Here is a 17883-nt window from a genome sequence, read left to right as displayed (position 1 = left end):
TGGGGTGGGGGGTCACCAATTTAAAATTATGACTGAAGGATAGAAGTTAGGAGAAATTCTTTTATGGCAAGTTATATCGTAGAATTTTTTTTACCACATGGTGTGGTTGAGGCGCAGATTACCATATGTTTTAGAGGGAGCATGGATAAAAAAAATTGAAGTAGAGGAAGCTATAGGACAATGGAGAGAAAGCTAGACATTGAGTTTCATTTTGAATTATTGCAGCAAAAAAACAGGATGGACAATGGCTGAATGGCCTCCTCCTGTGATATAAAATATTATACTTATATGACTGCATATGGTGATGAAATCACCTTTTTTATCAGGCCTGTTCCTTCGCTGTTTAATGTTTGGAGATGAATATGGTAGTTCCTTTTAAAAGATCTACACATTTATGTAAAGCAAATAAATAAAACTCTTTTATCAAGCATGATGTCAAAGGTTCGGTTTTCCTTCAATGGATTTTTTTAAGATGCATCTATTTCAGGGGATATCTTCAGTAGCTGCCTGGTTAATTAGCTGACCTAATCAGAATGGCAGAAGAACTTTGAAATAGAAGATATCCATCACACAAATTCTGAGCAGTCTTTTGATGCAGCTTTAATAGCTAACAGAAGTAAACAGGTTTAAAACTAAAATGTGGAACAAAATACATTCAAAACTTCCTTTAAAAAACCTTCTACTTTTTGTTAAGCTTAAACGTTTGTGTAAGATTTGCTGAAAGGATTTTGGCCCTGCTAATCTTGAACTATAGCCTCTGTAGGCCAAGGGTTGGGGGGAGGGGAAGACCAGGAGGGTTACTCTCTCAAACAGTGGACTGAGTGTCTCCTGCAGAGTTTTGCATGATTTCTAATCTTTGCTCCCTATGCTGACAGAATGAAGTTGTACTTTTTGACACTCATCTATTTTATGTCCTAGAGACAAAACCCCTCTTTAGCACTGGATGACAGATGCAGTCTTGCTGGCTGTCATTCAGACCAGCAGCATCCTGTCAAATGTTATACCAGAATTCTGCCTGTCTGTGTATGTGTTAGCTAAACACCATTAAGTTAAGAATTTATTGAACCTTCAAACACTCTTTCTGGTAAAGTAATTTTTCACATTGCTGAACATTTTGAATTGCGTTTTTGTAAAGATCATACTTCACTAGTATAAAAGACCAACATTTGTGGTGTAAAGCAGTTATACTGGTGGTTAAAAAAGACTGTATCACTGTATGTCTGAGTTTTTTCACTTTTGTCTTCAATGAACGCATTAATGGACAAGGCAGCTTTGGACTAGCAGATTATTTAATGGACAAAATACTGACGCATCCATTAATCTAATTTTAACCCTGAGGAGCTAGCGCTCTCAAAAGGGAAAAAGCTGCAGAAAGTGTTAATTATAAAGCAATGATACAGAGCTCCAGGCAATTCTCTGGACCTTTCTCCTTTTCGTTTTATTATTTAACACTTTGTTTTTAGTTCATTCATTTAGGTCCACAAATACTAGTGAGCATGGTACATGAGCTGAATCCTGGGGTCAATCGCACATTAAGCTGATTTGGCAGATTTACTTTCTGCCTGTCACACATAATGCAGTCTGTTCTGCTCTGTTAGATGCTATTTGCTTACAGTTTCAAATTGCTTTGATGGGGAAGTATCTGTCTTCAGAACCTGATGAATGGATAACAGGCTCTTAGCTTTTCATTCCAGGCTACTTAACCAGTTAAATTGAAGCAAATGAAAAAGTTAAACAGTTCTGGGGAGGGGTGGAGGGAAAGGGAAAGGGAAAGAGGGTGTGGAGATAATAAGAAGTATATAAATGTAGATGCGTGTGAGAGAATGGGCCAGAGAGGATGAGTGAAGAAGTGATGGGTGACCCAGACACCAAGAAAGAGGGCAAGGGTTAGACAATGGAGAAAGTAAACACAAAATATTGATGGATAGTGGAGAAAAGGAAGTGAAGGGTCTTTGTGCAAATGTGAGGGAGAGAAAAATAAGAGAAAACAAAAACCAAAGAAAAAGTAGAGTTGAAAGTTTAATCAAAAAACAATTATAGGGATAAGTGCAAGAGGTACTTTAAAGTTTTCACTTCCCTTTAAAATTGTCAGTTTTGTCGATGTGAAGCAAATGCAAATTAACACTGATTTGTAACTAATTAATTAGTGTGGCAACGGGAAATAATAGTGATGATGGCTGCACAATTGATTGGAAGTTCTCAAAATACCTTAGAGTTACTTGTCAAATTCAGGAAGCTCAACATTATACTGAACTTTCATCGTCACAGCGATTGACTTATTACAAATCAGATTTTTTATTCAAGCTGCGCACAAATCAGTGCCGCAGACAAGTTCATGCTTCCTACATGCCAAAACCTGACCTTTGTGCAAAATATCTAGAACCAACAATGCCCCCTTCTACCACTGGAATATGAACTGTGGATAATGTGGCTCTGTGAGCTCCAGATCTCATTAAATCAGTGGAAAATGCCACAACAGCAGAATGCTTAGTAATATAAAACAAATTTATTATACGCAAGCATGAATGAATCATGAGATTTTTAAAATGACCAATGTTGTACTTTTATCAAACTAAAATTAGAGATGTCTCGAAATTCTTTTCATGTAAACAAAGTTTTGTGCACGTTATCCTGCCTTACTGCAACAACTTGAGATTAAACAAAAGCAAAATACTGCAAATACTGGGAAACTGAAAGAAAAATGGGACATGGTGGAAATACTCAGAGAGAAAGAGTTAATGGATGGGATTCTCCCATGTCTCCCATCGGCAGGATCAACAGCAGGTGGAGGGGGGGGAGAATTTGGTGGGAGGTCCAAAAATCGGTTTCATGCTGGCGTGAAATTACAGCAGGATCTTCCGATGCTGCCTGCTATGGTGGATTGGGAACCTCAGTGTGAAATTGATTTGATCCCACTACTGGAATTCAAATGAAGACCTGATTGGAATCACCCCCATGTCCGATTCTCCATTATGTCAGTGGGAAACATACCGGTCCAGAACACGTCTGGACCAGCGCGGCATGCAAAAGTCAGGACTTACCTTTAGGGCTTTGTTATGCTCGTGACATCTGAGAAGATGATGATGGGGGCCTACTGCTGCTGGACCCTGGAGGAACATGTGCATCGCATGGTGGGTGAAGCCTCATTCACAAGGCTCCACTGCGAAGAAGCTTTCGGAAGCTGGGAGGTATCCACGCAACAACCTTGACTTCGCTGAGGCTTCAGGTTTCCATGGATTTCAACATGGACTCCAGCATTCTTCCAGGGGCTTTGGCATATGGAGATACAGATGGGCGGTGAAGGATGGTGGTAGTGGTGGGAGGTGGAATTTCTAGGTCTGAAAGAGGGGAATGTCCAGGTGAACGTGCTCACAGGAAGGGGTCAGTGGAGCCAATACCTGATTCCTGGGGAGCAAATTCAGGGTTGATGTGGTAGGATGGGATGGTTAGGGTAACAGGGGCAGAGGGAGCCGGTACAGTGGGATGGTGAGGGTACGACAGTGTCAGTAGAAGGGGAGGCGAGGGTTGTTGGTGGGGATGCAGAGGATCACATGGACACTGGGTGTGGGAAGGAGGAGGTCCTGGAAGTCAAGGTGGATGGGAGTCGGATTCTCCAGGAGAAAGAGAGCGTGCACATTCAGCTGGACATTCTGGAATGCAAAGGGTTCGAGCTCGAAGTTTATGCCGGGGGGGCTCAATGGTTAAAGGGTGGGGGGGAGAAATGATGGGGGAGCTGGTGAAGAAAGTCACGACCACCATGTTAGCGATATCGAAACTGAAAGGAGCCTTGTGTTGGGCGGGCACATGGGAGCACAATCAATGCTTCGGCGGAGGTGCAGGTCAGCTCAGATGGACAATGGAAAGGGAGTAGATAGCATTGAAAATGCTCAGGACAGTGAGATGTGTGATGGGTGAAGGCTCCACATGCATGGGAGAGTGCTTGAACAAGGCTCCGAAAAACCCTGCCACAGACCCCTCTCCCTCAAGAATCACTCATGGTGAGGTTGTTGGATGGGGTGGGGGAGGCCTCGCAAAGCCTATATAATGATGTTGAAAGAAAACAGTAGACATTATGCAGTACAAGTGAATATATTTGCAGATTAATCAGTGACAATATAGTGTTCACCCATGCAACCACTTATAGATGCTGCTCTGACATCTGCAGCAGGGGTGGAGACAGCCTGTAGAATTGTTTGCCCTGTTGCCTTTGATGACTTCAGCGGTCACCCTCTGGAGAGCTGAGGCCTGGAGAGCCCTGGCTTCCTTTGGGTGTTCTGTGGGCCGGCTGCTCTCTCTGTGATGACAGAGGATGAGGTTGAAGGGGTCACAGGCAAAGGGGATTCAGGGAAAGTGGACAACCTCTGAGAATCCTGAGTAGATGACCCAGAGATGTCCAGCTGTTGCTCCTCCATCCTTTGGGTGCACAAGGGCCCTGCGCTGACACCTTGAGGGGAAGGAGCACCTGGAGGGAGGTTGAGGAGCCCCATACCCCCCTCGCATTGCCACTGCAGGAAATCACCCATGGCTACCATGATGGAGTGCAGAACTGTGCATATCTCCAGCAGAAGGGCAATTCCAGAGCCTCATCATCTGACTCTGACCTCTCAGTTGCCTCTTTCCCAGCAGTCCTCTGAGAGCCGGGGCGCTTGGCTGAAGCTGCCTCCTCCTGCTGTGGACACGTGTCTGTGCAGTGATTGCCAGATTGTGAGGCCCTTCCTAAACTGGCACAAATACGCCATGAGGTGTGTGTTCCTGAGCTGGTGGACGGTGCAGGTGACCACTGTGATGCCACTGTGGATCCACTATGGGTCATGTTTGATTCGTCTGAATTTATTGATTTCCGCTGAGCCCTGTTTTCCCCTGAATTTGTTGGACTTGTACTCACCCATTTCCTTTCTCTATGGCTTTGCAGACCAAATTGCTTCCAACCAAATATCTAAAAGGTACAGCAGGCTTGACAGGTAAGCGACTGTGAGTGGAATTTTCTGCTCCATTGATGGCAGGCGTATTTGATGGCATCACAACCAAAAATCAGTTTTACGTTGTCCTGAAACCAGTTTGCAATCATCCGCTCCACCCATCAATGGCAGGCCGCATTTCCCCAGCCACATGTCGGGGACCTAATTTCAATAATTTAGCACCTTATTATTAGCCCGTCCCTCCACAATCATCCCCTTCAAGCTGGATCATCCAGGCACATGCCAACATGTTTCACAACTGTACATAAGCAACGTGCATCTGGCAAGCTGCAATTCACTCAGGACTTCTGGGTTTGTTTGCCTACCTGGCTTCAGGCAGTGCTCGCAGTCATCAGTACCAGGCTTCACAGGCAGCACCACATCACTTTTAGAGGGACTCATGCGCAGGTTCCTATCTACCAGACCAGCCATAAGGCAGAGGTGGGTTTTCAATGGCTGCAGGACTGGGGCTTGAATGGGGAAAGGGGATAAGTGGCCTCAGGGTATCCCAGGGTGTGTGTGGGGCCACATGTTGATCTGTGCAAGTGGCCTCCTCTTTCTGCACTGGATGAACGACCGCTTCTATGCAATGTTGGCACTGATCATCACTGCTACTGCCTCCCAAACCGGAGTGGTGAGATTGCTGGAATTCCTGCAGCCAGACTGGGTGCGGAGGACATCATGGAGGGCCTCCAAAAGACTTTCCAGTGATGGGTCACTGAACTCTTCGTGGCTTTCGGGGCCATATCTTCAATGGAGCAGTCCTGGCTGCAGGTATCGAGAAATGTGTGCGTGGCTACAATTTAGGCATGGCACCCGGAGGGAGGTAACGATGAAAAAACGGCATGGCAGGCAATTCAGAGGCTGCCTGCCAGTGAGACAGCGTGTTTCCTGCGGCTGCATAATTAATGAGGTGGGAAACGGACGATATGGTGCAAAAACCTGCCATTGCGACCAGCGGGTAGAACATTATTTTTCATGCTTGCTACTGTACTTTGTGCAGTTCTGGGATGATTCTGCCCTGTGTATCTCCTTAGCCAATCAGATGGAAGATTTCATAATGGTAACACAGAATCTGAACCAGGAAGTACAAGTTATAGTAACGAGTTCAACATCAAACCAGGAACAGAAGGTGAAATGAAGAGGGGTAAAAAGATTGGCTTCAGAGAGGGAGATAAAGGACAGAATTTTTTTTAATATTTAAGAATTTTTACAAAATATCTATACAACAGAAACAGGCCATGCAGATCCATGCTGGTGCTTATGTTCCACCCAACCTACTTCAAACCACGTAAACATATCCATCTATTCCTTTTCCCTTATGTTCTTATCTTGCTTCCTCTTTAATGCATTTACTGGTATGCTAATTTTCTTAACTACTCATCATGGTAGCAAGTTCCACATTCTCACCACTTCTGAAGAATTCTAGAGAAGTTTTTTCCTGAATTCCCTATTGGATTTATTAGTGACCATCTTATATCTATGGCCATTAGTTCTGGTCTCAATTGCAATTGGAAACATCCCCTCTATGTCTACCCTTTCAAATCCTTACATAATCATAAATTCCACTATCAGGTCACTCTTCAGTCCTTTCTCTTCTAGGAAAAAAGAGCCACAGTCTGTTTAATCCTTCCACACAGGTACAACCTCTCAGTTCTGATTTCATTCTATTACATAGTTTTTGTACCTTCTCCAGGGCTTCTATATACTTTTTATCATATGGAGATCATTTGGAGGCCAGAATTATTCAGTGTTCCACATGTGGTCTAAGATTCTACACAAATTGCATATAAGTGTATTTCAGTTTCATCCCTCTAGTAATGAAACCCAATGTCTAATTTTTTTCTTTGGAGGGGGGAATTGGGAGGCTGGCTCAATTGTTAATATCCTTAGAAATGGCTACGCCTTGTAAATGAAGTATGGCTGGATTTTTTATGGTGTACTAAATCATAATTAATGCTGAACAACCTTTTTGGCCCTGGAAATCTAATTTTGCCTTTATGTAATGGCAAATTTCTCCATTATGGTAATTCCATATTTTAAAAAGTTTCTTTCAATCTTGTTTGATATTTCCGCTTCCAATATGTAAGTCAAAATCTCTATTTCATTCTCTGTAAAAAGTACAAAAAGTGAAATGGCTTTTACTTGTTTGCTGTCTGTGAGAGCTCTTCAATTTGATTTACTGCCAACCCTGCTTGATGACATCACTGTTGCTGGATGCCTGAAGATCTCCTTGACTTGGCACCAGATTCAAATTAATGCTGGTGGAGGTGTAAATCACTTGATCTTTGCAAGTAGCTTCAGCCACTGGCTGCAATATCTGCACCATTGGATCGTATGACTAAATTAGTGCATTTTTCATGATAAAAGAGCTTCATGAAATCTACCAACTAGCATATATTTTACAGAAAACAAATAATAGCAGACTAATAAGTGATTATAAAGATACATCACCAAGGCTTTAGCTGATGCTTTAAACTCCAAGGACAACCCTTCAGAATTTTACAAAATTTGCTTCAGTCCTCAATTGATATTAATGACTAGAAATCACTTCAGGTATCTAATATTCTCCTATTGCAGGCTCGGAGAGAGAAATCCATGTTTCTACCACCCCAGATCTCCTTTCTACATTCCTTCCTTGTTCACCCCTCATAGGAGAAGATCAGGAGAGTTATACCTGGTGTCCTGGCCAGCATTTATCCCGCAATCAACATCACAAAAGCAGATTATCTAGCCATTGCTATTTATGGGAGCTTTCTGTGTGCAAATTGGCTGCAGCCTTTTGTTTATTACAACAGCGACAATACCTCAAAAGTACTTCATTGGCTGTAAAGTGCTTTGAGATGTACAGTGGTCATCCAAAGCAATGATATAAATGAAAGTCTGTCTTTCTTTCTTTTCAGAGCTGCAGAATTCATGGGTAAATTTTTTTTCAAGATTGGGGGCATCTGCTCAGCCATTTCCATCTCTACTTCTCTGCTGACCCACTTTACTTTCGTTTAATGAATTAATGCCTTTGTGAAAATAGTACACATTGTCAAAATCCAATGCTATGGACGGGGGGGGGGGCGGTTGGTGGGGGGCGTTTAATTTAAACAACCTTGATTTCTCTACTCACTACCTCTCCGTAAACAGGTGTTTTTTTATTTCCCCGATATAAGTGGTAGCGTATGTTCCTCAACCCTTCAGTTTTGGAGTGATCCAATCCTCCATTGATAACCCCACGTAAAGTCGAGATAAGGTAAAATAAGTGGGTTGGTTTATTACACACACACACACTAACACTCACACTCACACTCTCCAATGAGGAATCCTTTCTGAAAACCGCTTCTCAAAATGCACTTTTCGTTTGGTCTTGATGTCCCAAGGTGAAGTAGGTATGTAGAGATTGAATCGGTTCTGTAGGCAATAGTACAAAACCTTCGCAACAGAGTCGGTTTAGATGGGGGCCAGTTGTCCAACCTGGCCAGAGCTTGCTTCTGTATGGCCTGTCCGTCAGATGTTAAGCAGCAAGAGTGAAGAATAAAGCTGTATAATTAAAGCAAATCAAACAGCTCAGTCTTTGTCATGTGACAGGGTGGCTTTGGGTTGAGCTAATCAGCTAACAAAGCCTCTTGTTAAAACCCGTTGTTTTTTGAGCAGGTAACTGTGGAACCATTAACACAACTTTGGAGATGAGGAGTCACAAATAGCTCTCTTTGTCCACAGCTGGCTGATGCAGACATCTCATCTACTATCCTATGTGTTGACTTGGCTGGAATGCTTATACAATGCAAGGAGTGTTACATTCCAGGGGTTTGATGTGTTACCCTTTGTCCAATTTTAAACTGCTCAGAAGCTTCCAGAGCTACCATCATGTGGTCAGCGGCAGCCATTTTATCATTCAGCTATTCATCATTTTGAAAGAAAAATAATTTTATAGAGCACCCAGGGTAACATAGATATATATAAATATTTTCCTTCATGTCTTCTGATCATGGCAACAAGAATAAGTTAACCAGTTCATTAAAAGGATGCACACAGGAATAACTGCATTTCAGCTCATGGAGAGATGTCATAAATAAATATATGATGGGCTCAATATTCAAGGGGAGATGCTATGTATATGGGCTGGAGGTGCAAGCATTCATGACTTTCAACATTGATCTCAGCATCTGCAGATAGGGAGGTGCAAGAGCAATCTTTCGGATCCTTCTGAAGGGAGCATTGAAGAATCAAATAAGGATATCTCACCTGGGTTGCACCTTGTGTCATCAACTAAGTGCTGAAGGGAGCATTAGCAAGTTTCAGAGCAAAATATGTGTCAGCCTTGGCAAAAGAGATGTGAGCATAGCCAGATCCAGAAAAAAATGGATAAAAGGAAAGAAGCATGGTTAACTGATGTCTTAACTGAATGACCATAGTTGTACCCAATATCTCTCACTTGCTGTAAAAAAAATTTGGAAGAGTTATAATGTAACACAAATTGTTTATTTGTACCAGTAGATGGTTAGACTATAGCCAAGGAAAATGGTTTTCATAGTCCAGTCTGCAGTTTACTAGTAATCTACAAGGGTCTTCCAGGTGGTTTGGGCTTGTCCAAAATTCAAGTCACTGATGCACAACCCATGATTGAGGACACCTGAGTGAACAGACCCTCAGCCTGTCACACAACCAGACTGGCTCCCTACAGTTGTCTTAAGTGCGAGCAACAACAATGTAGTTTTATAAACCAGGCTTATGTTATTGTTATAACATACAACTGTAAGATCAGACTTTCAACACTAGTGGGGCTAAAAACAAAAAAGAGGAACCAGCTGAACATGGAGCCCAACATGAGTCTGCAACTCTCCAGCTTGAAACCCAGACATCACCACATTGGTGTCTCGTCATGCTTCCCACTAATTTTGATGAGTTTCTTTGTGCAACGGCAATTGAAAGTGGGTGGGGTAGGACCAGTAGGTGGTCAGTGGGATCTTTCACCCTGTCCATGTGGCCTACAAACTCAAAATTTCAAGAAACACAGGTCAAGAGGTGCCAATGCCAGTTACAGAATAGTGAAGTCTTTGCTTTATGTTGAATTTGCAATCTAATTGTTTTTCTTCTCTTCCTGTACTGTGCTTTCTTTACAGAGGGCATGAACTGTATGAACAAAGATCATGGATGTGCACATATCTGCCGAGAGGCACCGAAGGGTGGGGTGGCCTGTGAATGTAGGCCTGGCTTTGAGCTCGCCAAAAACCAAAGGGACTGCACATGTAGGTAGCTGTAGATGCTGAGGAATACCTTGCCTTTTCTCTCAAGACACACATCTCTTATTTCGTGTTTTCCCTTCTTTTTCCCACAAGAAACAATAAATCCTGTTTTGTGCTTCCAACTTTTGAGTCTCATGTGCATTATAGCTCCTATCATGTCCTGAAAGCATGGAGACAACAGGAATTTGCTGCACTCCAAAATCTCACCTAAACGTCCATTCTTCGCACGAGGGACTAAACAGTGGATGTAAACCTATAAAAACAATTGTTTTAACCATTCGTCTTCTTTATTTTTTCTATTCCCCAATCAAAAGAAAAGCTTCTAAAGTAGCCTTTGTATTCAATAAAATGGAAGTGTATTATATAAATGCCTTAGGGAAAGTAAAGAATAGGTTTACCAGGAATTCACTTTGATAAGAGGTTTTTATGGCGCAGATAAGAGGAAAACTATTCCCTCCGATATGTGGGTCAATAAACATAGACAGAAAGTCATTGGCAAATGATTGAGAGGCAAGGTTGGGAAAATTATTTTTCATTCTGAGATCTAGAATGCTCTACTTGAAAGGATGGTGAAAGCTAATTCCATAAATAATTTTAAAAGGGATTTAGATAGTTGAGAATGAGAAACTTACAGGGTTACAGACAAAAAGCAGGGTTGTGGGACAGTACACAACTGCCCTTTCAAGAAGCCAGTGTAGGCATAACAGACTGGCCTTCTTTCATGCCATCAATTTTATCCTTCCTCATCTCCTGCTGGCTTACTCAGAATTTCCTCTGAGGCACTCCCACTTCACTGGTGAATTATAAAGTGAATGACTGCAGATTATTCAACTAAAGCTTAGCCCAATTTAGGCTTCAACCCTGCCCCTGAACCCCTGACACCAGCCTCCAAATTGACTGGGAAATGGCCCTTTAAGTGGTTGTTAATTGCCCACTTAAGGACCTTAATTGGGGCAAGGATGGTGGCCTGGCCTAGGCCTCATCCATGCCATTGTAAAATTGCTGGCAGGTCAGGGTGGGCAGAAGGGTGGTGGAAAGGCTATCTGGGGAATTTTATGGGCCCCCACCTGATCATCTGCTGGGAGGGGAGGGGAGGGGAGGGGAGGGGAGGGGAGGGGAGGGGAGGGGAGCGGGGGAGGGGAGCGGGGGGGGGGGGGTCATAAAATCCAGCCTGAGGAAGCAGAATCCTGACTGATTTTTCCTCTTTCTAATCTGTAGCCAATTACTGTGTTCCTACTGTCACCTTGGTTGAATTCATCTTAACTCAACGCAGTTTATAAATTAAAACTTGGACCTAAATGATGAGAAATAAGAGCAAGAGCAGACCATATGGCTCCTCATGACTCACCCTCAACCTCAACGCCACCTTCCCACCCGATTCCCATATTCCTTGATTCCCTTGGAGTCCAAAAATCTATCAATCTCAGTCTTGAGCATCTTTAGCCCTCTCAGGTAGAGAATCCCAAAGATCCACAAACTTTTTAATAAAGATATTTCTGCTCACCTCTGCACAAAATGGCCCATCCCCTTCTCCTGAGCCTGACCCCTAGTTTTAGCTTCTCCAGCAAGGCAACCAGCCTCTCAGCATATACCCAGCCAAGCCTGCTCTCAATTTTGTATGTTTTAAGGTGATCATTCTTCTAAACCCCAGAGAACGTAGGCCCATTCTACTCAATCTCACCTCATAGGACAATCCTCTCATCCCAGGAACCAATCAAGGGAACCCTTGTTGCACCTCTCTGAAATAAATATATCCTTCCTCAGGTACAGAGATCAAACGGCGCACACTATTCTAAGTGTGGTCTTACCAAAGTCATGTACAATTGCAGTAAGAATTCCTTACTCTTATACTCCAACCCCCATGCAATAAAGGCAAACGTACCATTTTCCCCAACAGACCTCCTGGTCTGCATGGCTTAATTATGCATTTCCTTTATGTTTTTTCTCTGTGGGTGTACCCACACCAAATGGACTGCAGCCTCTCTAGAAGGCAGCTCACCTTCTCAATCGCAATTAGAGATGGGCAATAAACGCTGGCCTAGCCAGTGATGCCCACATCCCAGGTGGACTTTTATGTGGGTGGGATTTTATGGGCCTGCCGAAGTCAAAGGACTTTTGAATAGCTTGCCGAATTTTACGGCCCCGCTCCTGCCGCGATGGGGTTGTGAAATTTCACTCCCACCCCCCACCCCCCCCACCCCCCACCCCACCCCGTGAAAGAATAAAAAAACAGTCTTCAGTTAACACAGTAACCCATCATGGATAGGTACTATATATGAACTAATTTCAAGCTTGGAAAATGGACTTGTGATTAAAGGCTTGATATAAAACCTACGGTTATATATGCAGGACTTTTGATATTTCCCTGCATTGTACAGTCAAATAAATCTTATTAGCTGCAGCAGCCCTAATAATTAAAAAAAGGTGGCAGTGGAAAAAGTAAGAAAGAAATTACTTAATTTCTGAATATAATGAAGAATAGTGCAACCCCCCAGGGGGTACGTACCTCTTGGTAGAAGTGATGGGGAAAACCTGCCAGTGAAAGTAATGGGATGTAAAACTTATATCTGCCTTTAAAATGGATGGGAGTGATCTAATGTCATTTGCATAACAGGAATAGATCATCCACCATATTTCCCATTAGTTGTTCCTGGACAATGTTGGACATTAGGAACACCCGTTCCTTCTGAGCATCTAGGCTGGCTAGCCAGTTGCACTGGGGGGGCTATTAAAAATTAAAAGGGTGCCTTATTCTATGCAATTAACTGTAGGGTGTGTCCATGCAGTGCTCTGTGCTACGCTCTTGCCACACATATTTTATGTTCCCCCTGCAGTCCGCCCCCGCACCACCCCCCACTCCCTCTGCCCCTCATCCTTCCTCCCCCCCACCCCCCCCCCATCCTTCAAAGTACTCCCAAAAGAGTTGGAACTCCTTTCAGGAGTGCTGTGTTGATATTTCAATTATGCTGACCTCAGAATGTTACCCATGCTGAAATTGCAAAAGGAAAGATCCTAGACAATGTCTTAAATGTGGAGTCTCTTTTCTGAGCCAGAGAATCATGGATTCAAGTCTCGTTCCAGTACTTGAGCACACAATCTAGGCTTGTAACATCATTATTGGTGGAAAGGTGTAATTACATTGTGCAAGTTTATATAATTGCGGACGATATAATTGCATACATAAGAATGTATAATGCAAATGTATAAGAATAAGGACAGCATGCATGGTATTAAAATAGGAACTCTGTTATGTCTGTGTGCTCTGGTCCAAATATCTCATGTCCTCTGACCAAGCTTCCCTGAAGACCAGATTTGGCCTTAACACTATACAGTTCCGTGGATCATGTATCACTATGTATGTGTATAATATATAGAAAAATATTCAATTTTCTTAAAAACTATGTTTTTCAGTCATTTGAGAATTAATTTACTTATTATTTCTCTGATTTTGAAAAATGTATCATATTAACATTTGCTGTAACCACAGTTTAGCACACCACACCATTTAGTGAGTATTAGTGAAATGATCCAGGTGAAATTCTATAAAACAGTACAGCATGGAGCAATAGGGCACTATTCTCCAAGTGATGATCTCCTGTTTGGAGCTCTGCTCTCAAGATGCCATGGAATAGAAATCAGAAGTTGATTTTCATGGATATTTACTCCTGGTCAGAGTGTCATCTGATGGGAACACAGCTCAGAGTAGCATGTGTTCCCATGACTTTCTATCCATTCATTTTCATTTTAATTGTGGTGGCTGCACAATTTCCTGAGAATCATTCCCAACAAGGGAAGCTTGGTGCATTTTTGAAATCTCCCCGCAAATGTTTCGTTAGAGCAAAAGAAAGTTATTCTGAGTCATATTTTGCAATCACCTTCTATTGGCTGTATACAGATCAGCTTTGTTGGAAGCTTAGGAGTAGTTGTTAGGTGGCTCACTCAGATTGGAGGTAGCAAACAATACAGGGACATCTGAAGGAGTGAAAGGGAGACGATATAAAATTACAAAAAAAAAACAATGTTTGCAACCTATGATTTCTTTTGTATTATTTCATTACATCAACTCATAGAGTCATTATGGCATGAAAAGAAGCCAATCGGCCCAGCTCTCTGTAGAGCAATTTTATCAGTCCCATTGCCCACTCTACCCCATAACCCTGCAATTTTATTTCGCTCAAATGCCCATCCAATTTCCTTTCTGTTTCCTCCACCCTCATAGGCAACGAGTTGTGGGTCATTACCACTCACTACTTAAAAAATGTTCCTTCTCACATCACCCCTGCATCTCTTTCCCAAAACCTTAATTCTGTGTCCTTTGGTCCTTGTGCCATCAGCTAATGGGAGCAGCTTTTCTTTGCTCACCTTATCTAAAACTATCATAATCTTGTACACCTTTATCAAATCTCCCCACACATTCCTTTGCTCAAATGAGAACAACCCCAGCTTCTTCAACCTAATCTTGTGGCTAAAATCTGAAATTCCCAGAACCATTCTGATAAATCTCCTCTACATCCTCACATCCTTTCCTAATGTGCGCTGACCAAAGCTGAATGCAATACTCTAGCTGGAGCCCAACTAAAGCTTAATAAAGATTCAGCATAAAGTCCCTGCTTTTGCACCAAATACCTCTTATTAGATCCAAACACCCAGCAATTAACTGACAGAACTACCACAAAAAAATTGATTGTTTCAAAATAAAAATGAACTTTGTTGGATATAAAAGGATTAAGCAAAGCAACTATTACTTGTATAATAGTTTATAAGGACATACGCTATAAATTCAGTTCCACTTGTTATGTCCCCCCCAAGAGTCCCCTTGTCTTACGAAATCTTGAAGGTTCATTCACTTCTTTCAAGATTAACCCAAAGGTCTGCCACATTCCTCTGGAATTCACTTTAATTCACTGGAGTGTTCTAGCCATCCTCCAAGGTAAAATGCAATGGAGGTCCTTTGATTAGTTTTTTGCTACATGATGCTCCGCCTTTTCTTTACAGGCCTCAGCTCCTTGTTCAGGTTGCCAGCAGACCCTCAACTGCTTTCCCACAGTTTTCCAAGCCAAAGCTGCTGAGTGCTTTCTGCCCCAAGGCTCTGTGAGGAATACTGTAGATGCTGTAGATTTCTTTCACCAGCTGCAAGATAGAACAAATCTTCCAGCTGGTTTTCCCTCACAAAATCCAAACTGAGATAGAGCACCACCTGCATGCGGTGAACATTGAAGTTAATATTTTCTCTGCTCAAAGTGCATGCCTAACAGACTAACATTTATTTTCTTTGGCTCTCCCAACTCAGTGAGCTGCAGCCTACACCCTATACCTAGACCAAAACTATAACTGCCTCGCTCTGTTCCCAAACTGAATGGCTTGCTTCTGTCAGCAAACACACACTGACAAAGAAAAGAACCTTCCAATCAAGGCTTCACCCTGAATCATTATCTCTCTGGCAATGTTGCAAGCTTTGGGATGATTCAAACAGAAATGCAAACAAATTATTTCATTGTAAACACAGCCCTTTGATTCTGCACCCCATATGAATAATTTATTTTTTCTAATGTATGCAATTGCCCTCTTGCCAGGTTCCCTGGCTTCATTACAGGCTGAGAGATAGATTTTTCAAGCCTTTTCACTATCAACTCTGACCTTGCGAGGCTAACACAGGCTACCTTTTAACTGTAATTAACTCCAAGCATGCTTGAATTTACTTCAGGGTTGCTTATCAGTTTGGCAATCCGATGCCCTTATTTTCTACAGTTAAATCTCTAATTCCTTAAACTAAAAGTTATATTCTAAAACAGATAAATTATGAACCAGATATTTGCAATAATCTATATATGAAGCCCATATGCTTTGCTAACTATTCTCTAAATATATCCTGTCACCTTCAAAGACCTATGCAGATGAACCTCCAGATCTCGCTGTCCCTGTACATCTTTAGAAATGTGCCATTTCATCGATATTGCCTCTCCCTATCCCTTATGCCAACATCCATCACCTTAGACTTCTGTAACCATTGGCAGTAAGTGCATGCAAATAAATATCCCTGACCTCCCAACTGTAGAATCTCCTATTACAGCTGCATTTCCACTCTTTGTTGTTCCATCCTGTGCAGTCTGTTACCCATTACTGCCAGGTTTGGACTGCACTCTTAAAAGCTGTCATCACTCCCTGCAGTCTCCAGTGCCAAGCGCCTGTTTGAGAGTGGCACACATCCCAAAGACTCCTGTAATTACAGCTTTTTCTGATTCTTCCAGGTGACTACCATCCATTATCCTGAACTCTCATTGCCAATTCCTGGAAGGTACAATCCAGGAAACAACATCCTCCCTGATGCTCCGCAGTGGCTCCAGCTGCCCCTGCTGGAGATACTTCCTGCAAACTTGGTTCCCCTAGGATACGAGTAGTCCTGAAGTTCCCATGCGGTGCAGGAATTGGAAGCAACAGCTCTCTGCTGCCCATTCATAGTCTAAGAAAAAAATCTCTCTTTTGCAACCTAGTTAGACCTTGTATGAACTATTAATTTTAGTTGATCTCTCTAGATGTGCTCTGTGCTAATACACTCATTAATTCACTTACTGTTATATTTTCCCTGATTGAAATTTTATTAATTAAACCAAGCTGTAAATGTAAAACTTATAGTTTCCCAGTGCTAGTTTAAACCACTGACCTGGTTGAGAAAGAAAAACAAACTCACCAACCAATCACCTACCGGTTGTGCTATGATGCCACTCCTTGTTTTTATTGGAAAGCACTGTGGGAGGTCCCTGCTCTATCCCATGCCCTGATTTGTCAGCCACTGCTGCTGCTTCCTCCAGTCATGTCCCCACTCTTTCCCCAGCTCTGATTTGTCAGCCACTGCTGCTGCCCACTCTTCCCCACCACCACCTCGCACACCACCACCCCTCCCCCACCCCCATCGCTCTGATTTACGAGTCGTCTCTGCTACCTCCAATAATAGTGATGTCATTCAAGATGGAACTTTACTTTGCAGAATGCTCCTCATCTCCAGGAATGCTGATCTTGCCACTTTGGACAGTAGCTTGATACATTTCTAATATGGGCAAAATTAATCAATGTTCAATGGACAATCTTACCAAGTTAACATCAGGGGCAGGATTTTCCTGTCAGCAAGTGGGGGGGGGCGGGGACCCGCTCGCCGACACGTTAAACGATGCACGGTGATGTCGGGCATAACTTCTGATGTCACCGCGCCCTATTTAAATTTTCCGGTAGGTGGGGGTGCAGCAAACTCAGCTGTGCGCCCGCCAACTTGTCAATGGCCAATTGAGGCCATTGACAGAACAACTAAACTAATTAATGGACCTGCCCGTCCAATCTTAAGGTTGGTGGGCAGGTCAGGAGCCCCGGCGGGAATTAGAAAAAGCATGAAACCTCATCCTGCGGTGGGATGAGGTTTCATGTACGTTTTTAAAAATGTTAATAAAGTTTTCATAAAATGATGGACATGTCCCAACTCATGTGACAGTGTCACATGAGGGGACATGATAGCGAAATTTTATTTTTCTACTTTTAGCTTTTTTATATTTAGAGCTGATCTCCCTGAGGCAGCACTTAGCCTCAGAAAGATGAGTGCGCTCCTTCGTGCGCATGCCCCTCCCCTGCCCCCCGCTCGCACAGCGCTTCCATGCGGATGTCATGCTGGGCAGGCCTTAATTGGCCCCCCCACTTAAAATGGT

The 17883-nt window shown here is 42.8% G+C and overlaps 1 protein-coding gene across 2 annotated transcripts in view; it reads left to right on the top strand.

The window, feature by feature from the left end:
* scube1 (signal peptide, CUB domain, EGF-like 1) overlaps nucleotides 1-17883 on the top strand; it is a 386703-nt gene that overhangs the window by 190297 nt on the left and 178523 nt on the right. For both annotated transcript variants that reach the window (XM_041216271.1, XM_041216270.1), the window contains exon 5: nucleotides 10070-10195. In XM_041216271.1, coding sequence (XP_041072205.1) covers nucleotides 10070-10195 — 126 coding nt within the window. The remainder of the gene's footprint in view (nucleotides 1-10069; nucleotides 10196-17883) is intronic.

The sequence above is a fragment of the Carcharodon carcharias genome, chromosome 21 (genome assembly GCF_017639515.1).
Source record: "Carcharodon carcharias isolate sCarCar2 chromosome 21, sCarCar2.pri, whole genome shotgun sequence".
Classification (NCBI taxonomy): Eukaryota; Metazoa; Chordata; class Chondrichthyes; order Lamniformes; family Lamnidae; genus Carcharodon; species Carcharodon carcharias.
Note: the sequence above shows the minus strand (reverse complement) of the source record. Positions and strands in the feature narration are given on the sequence as shown.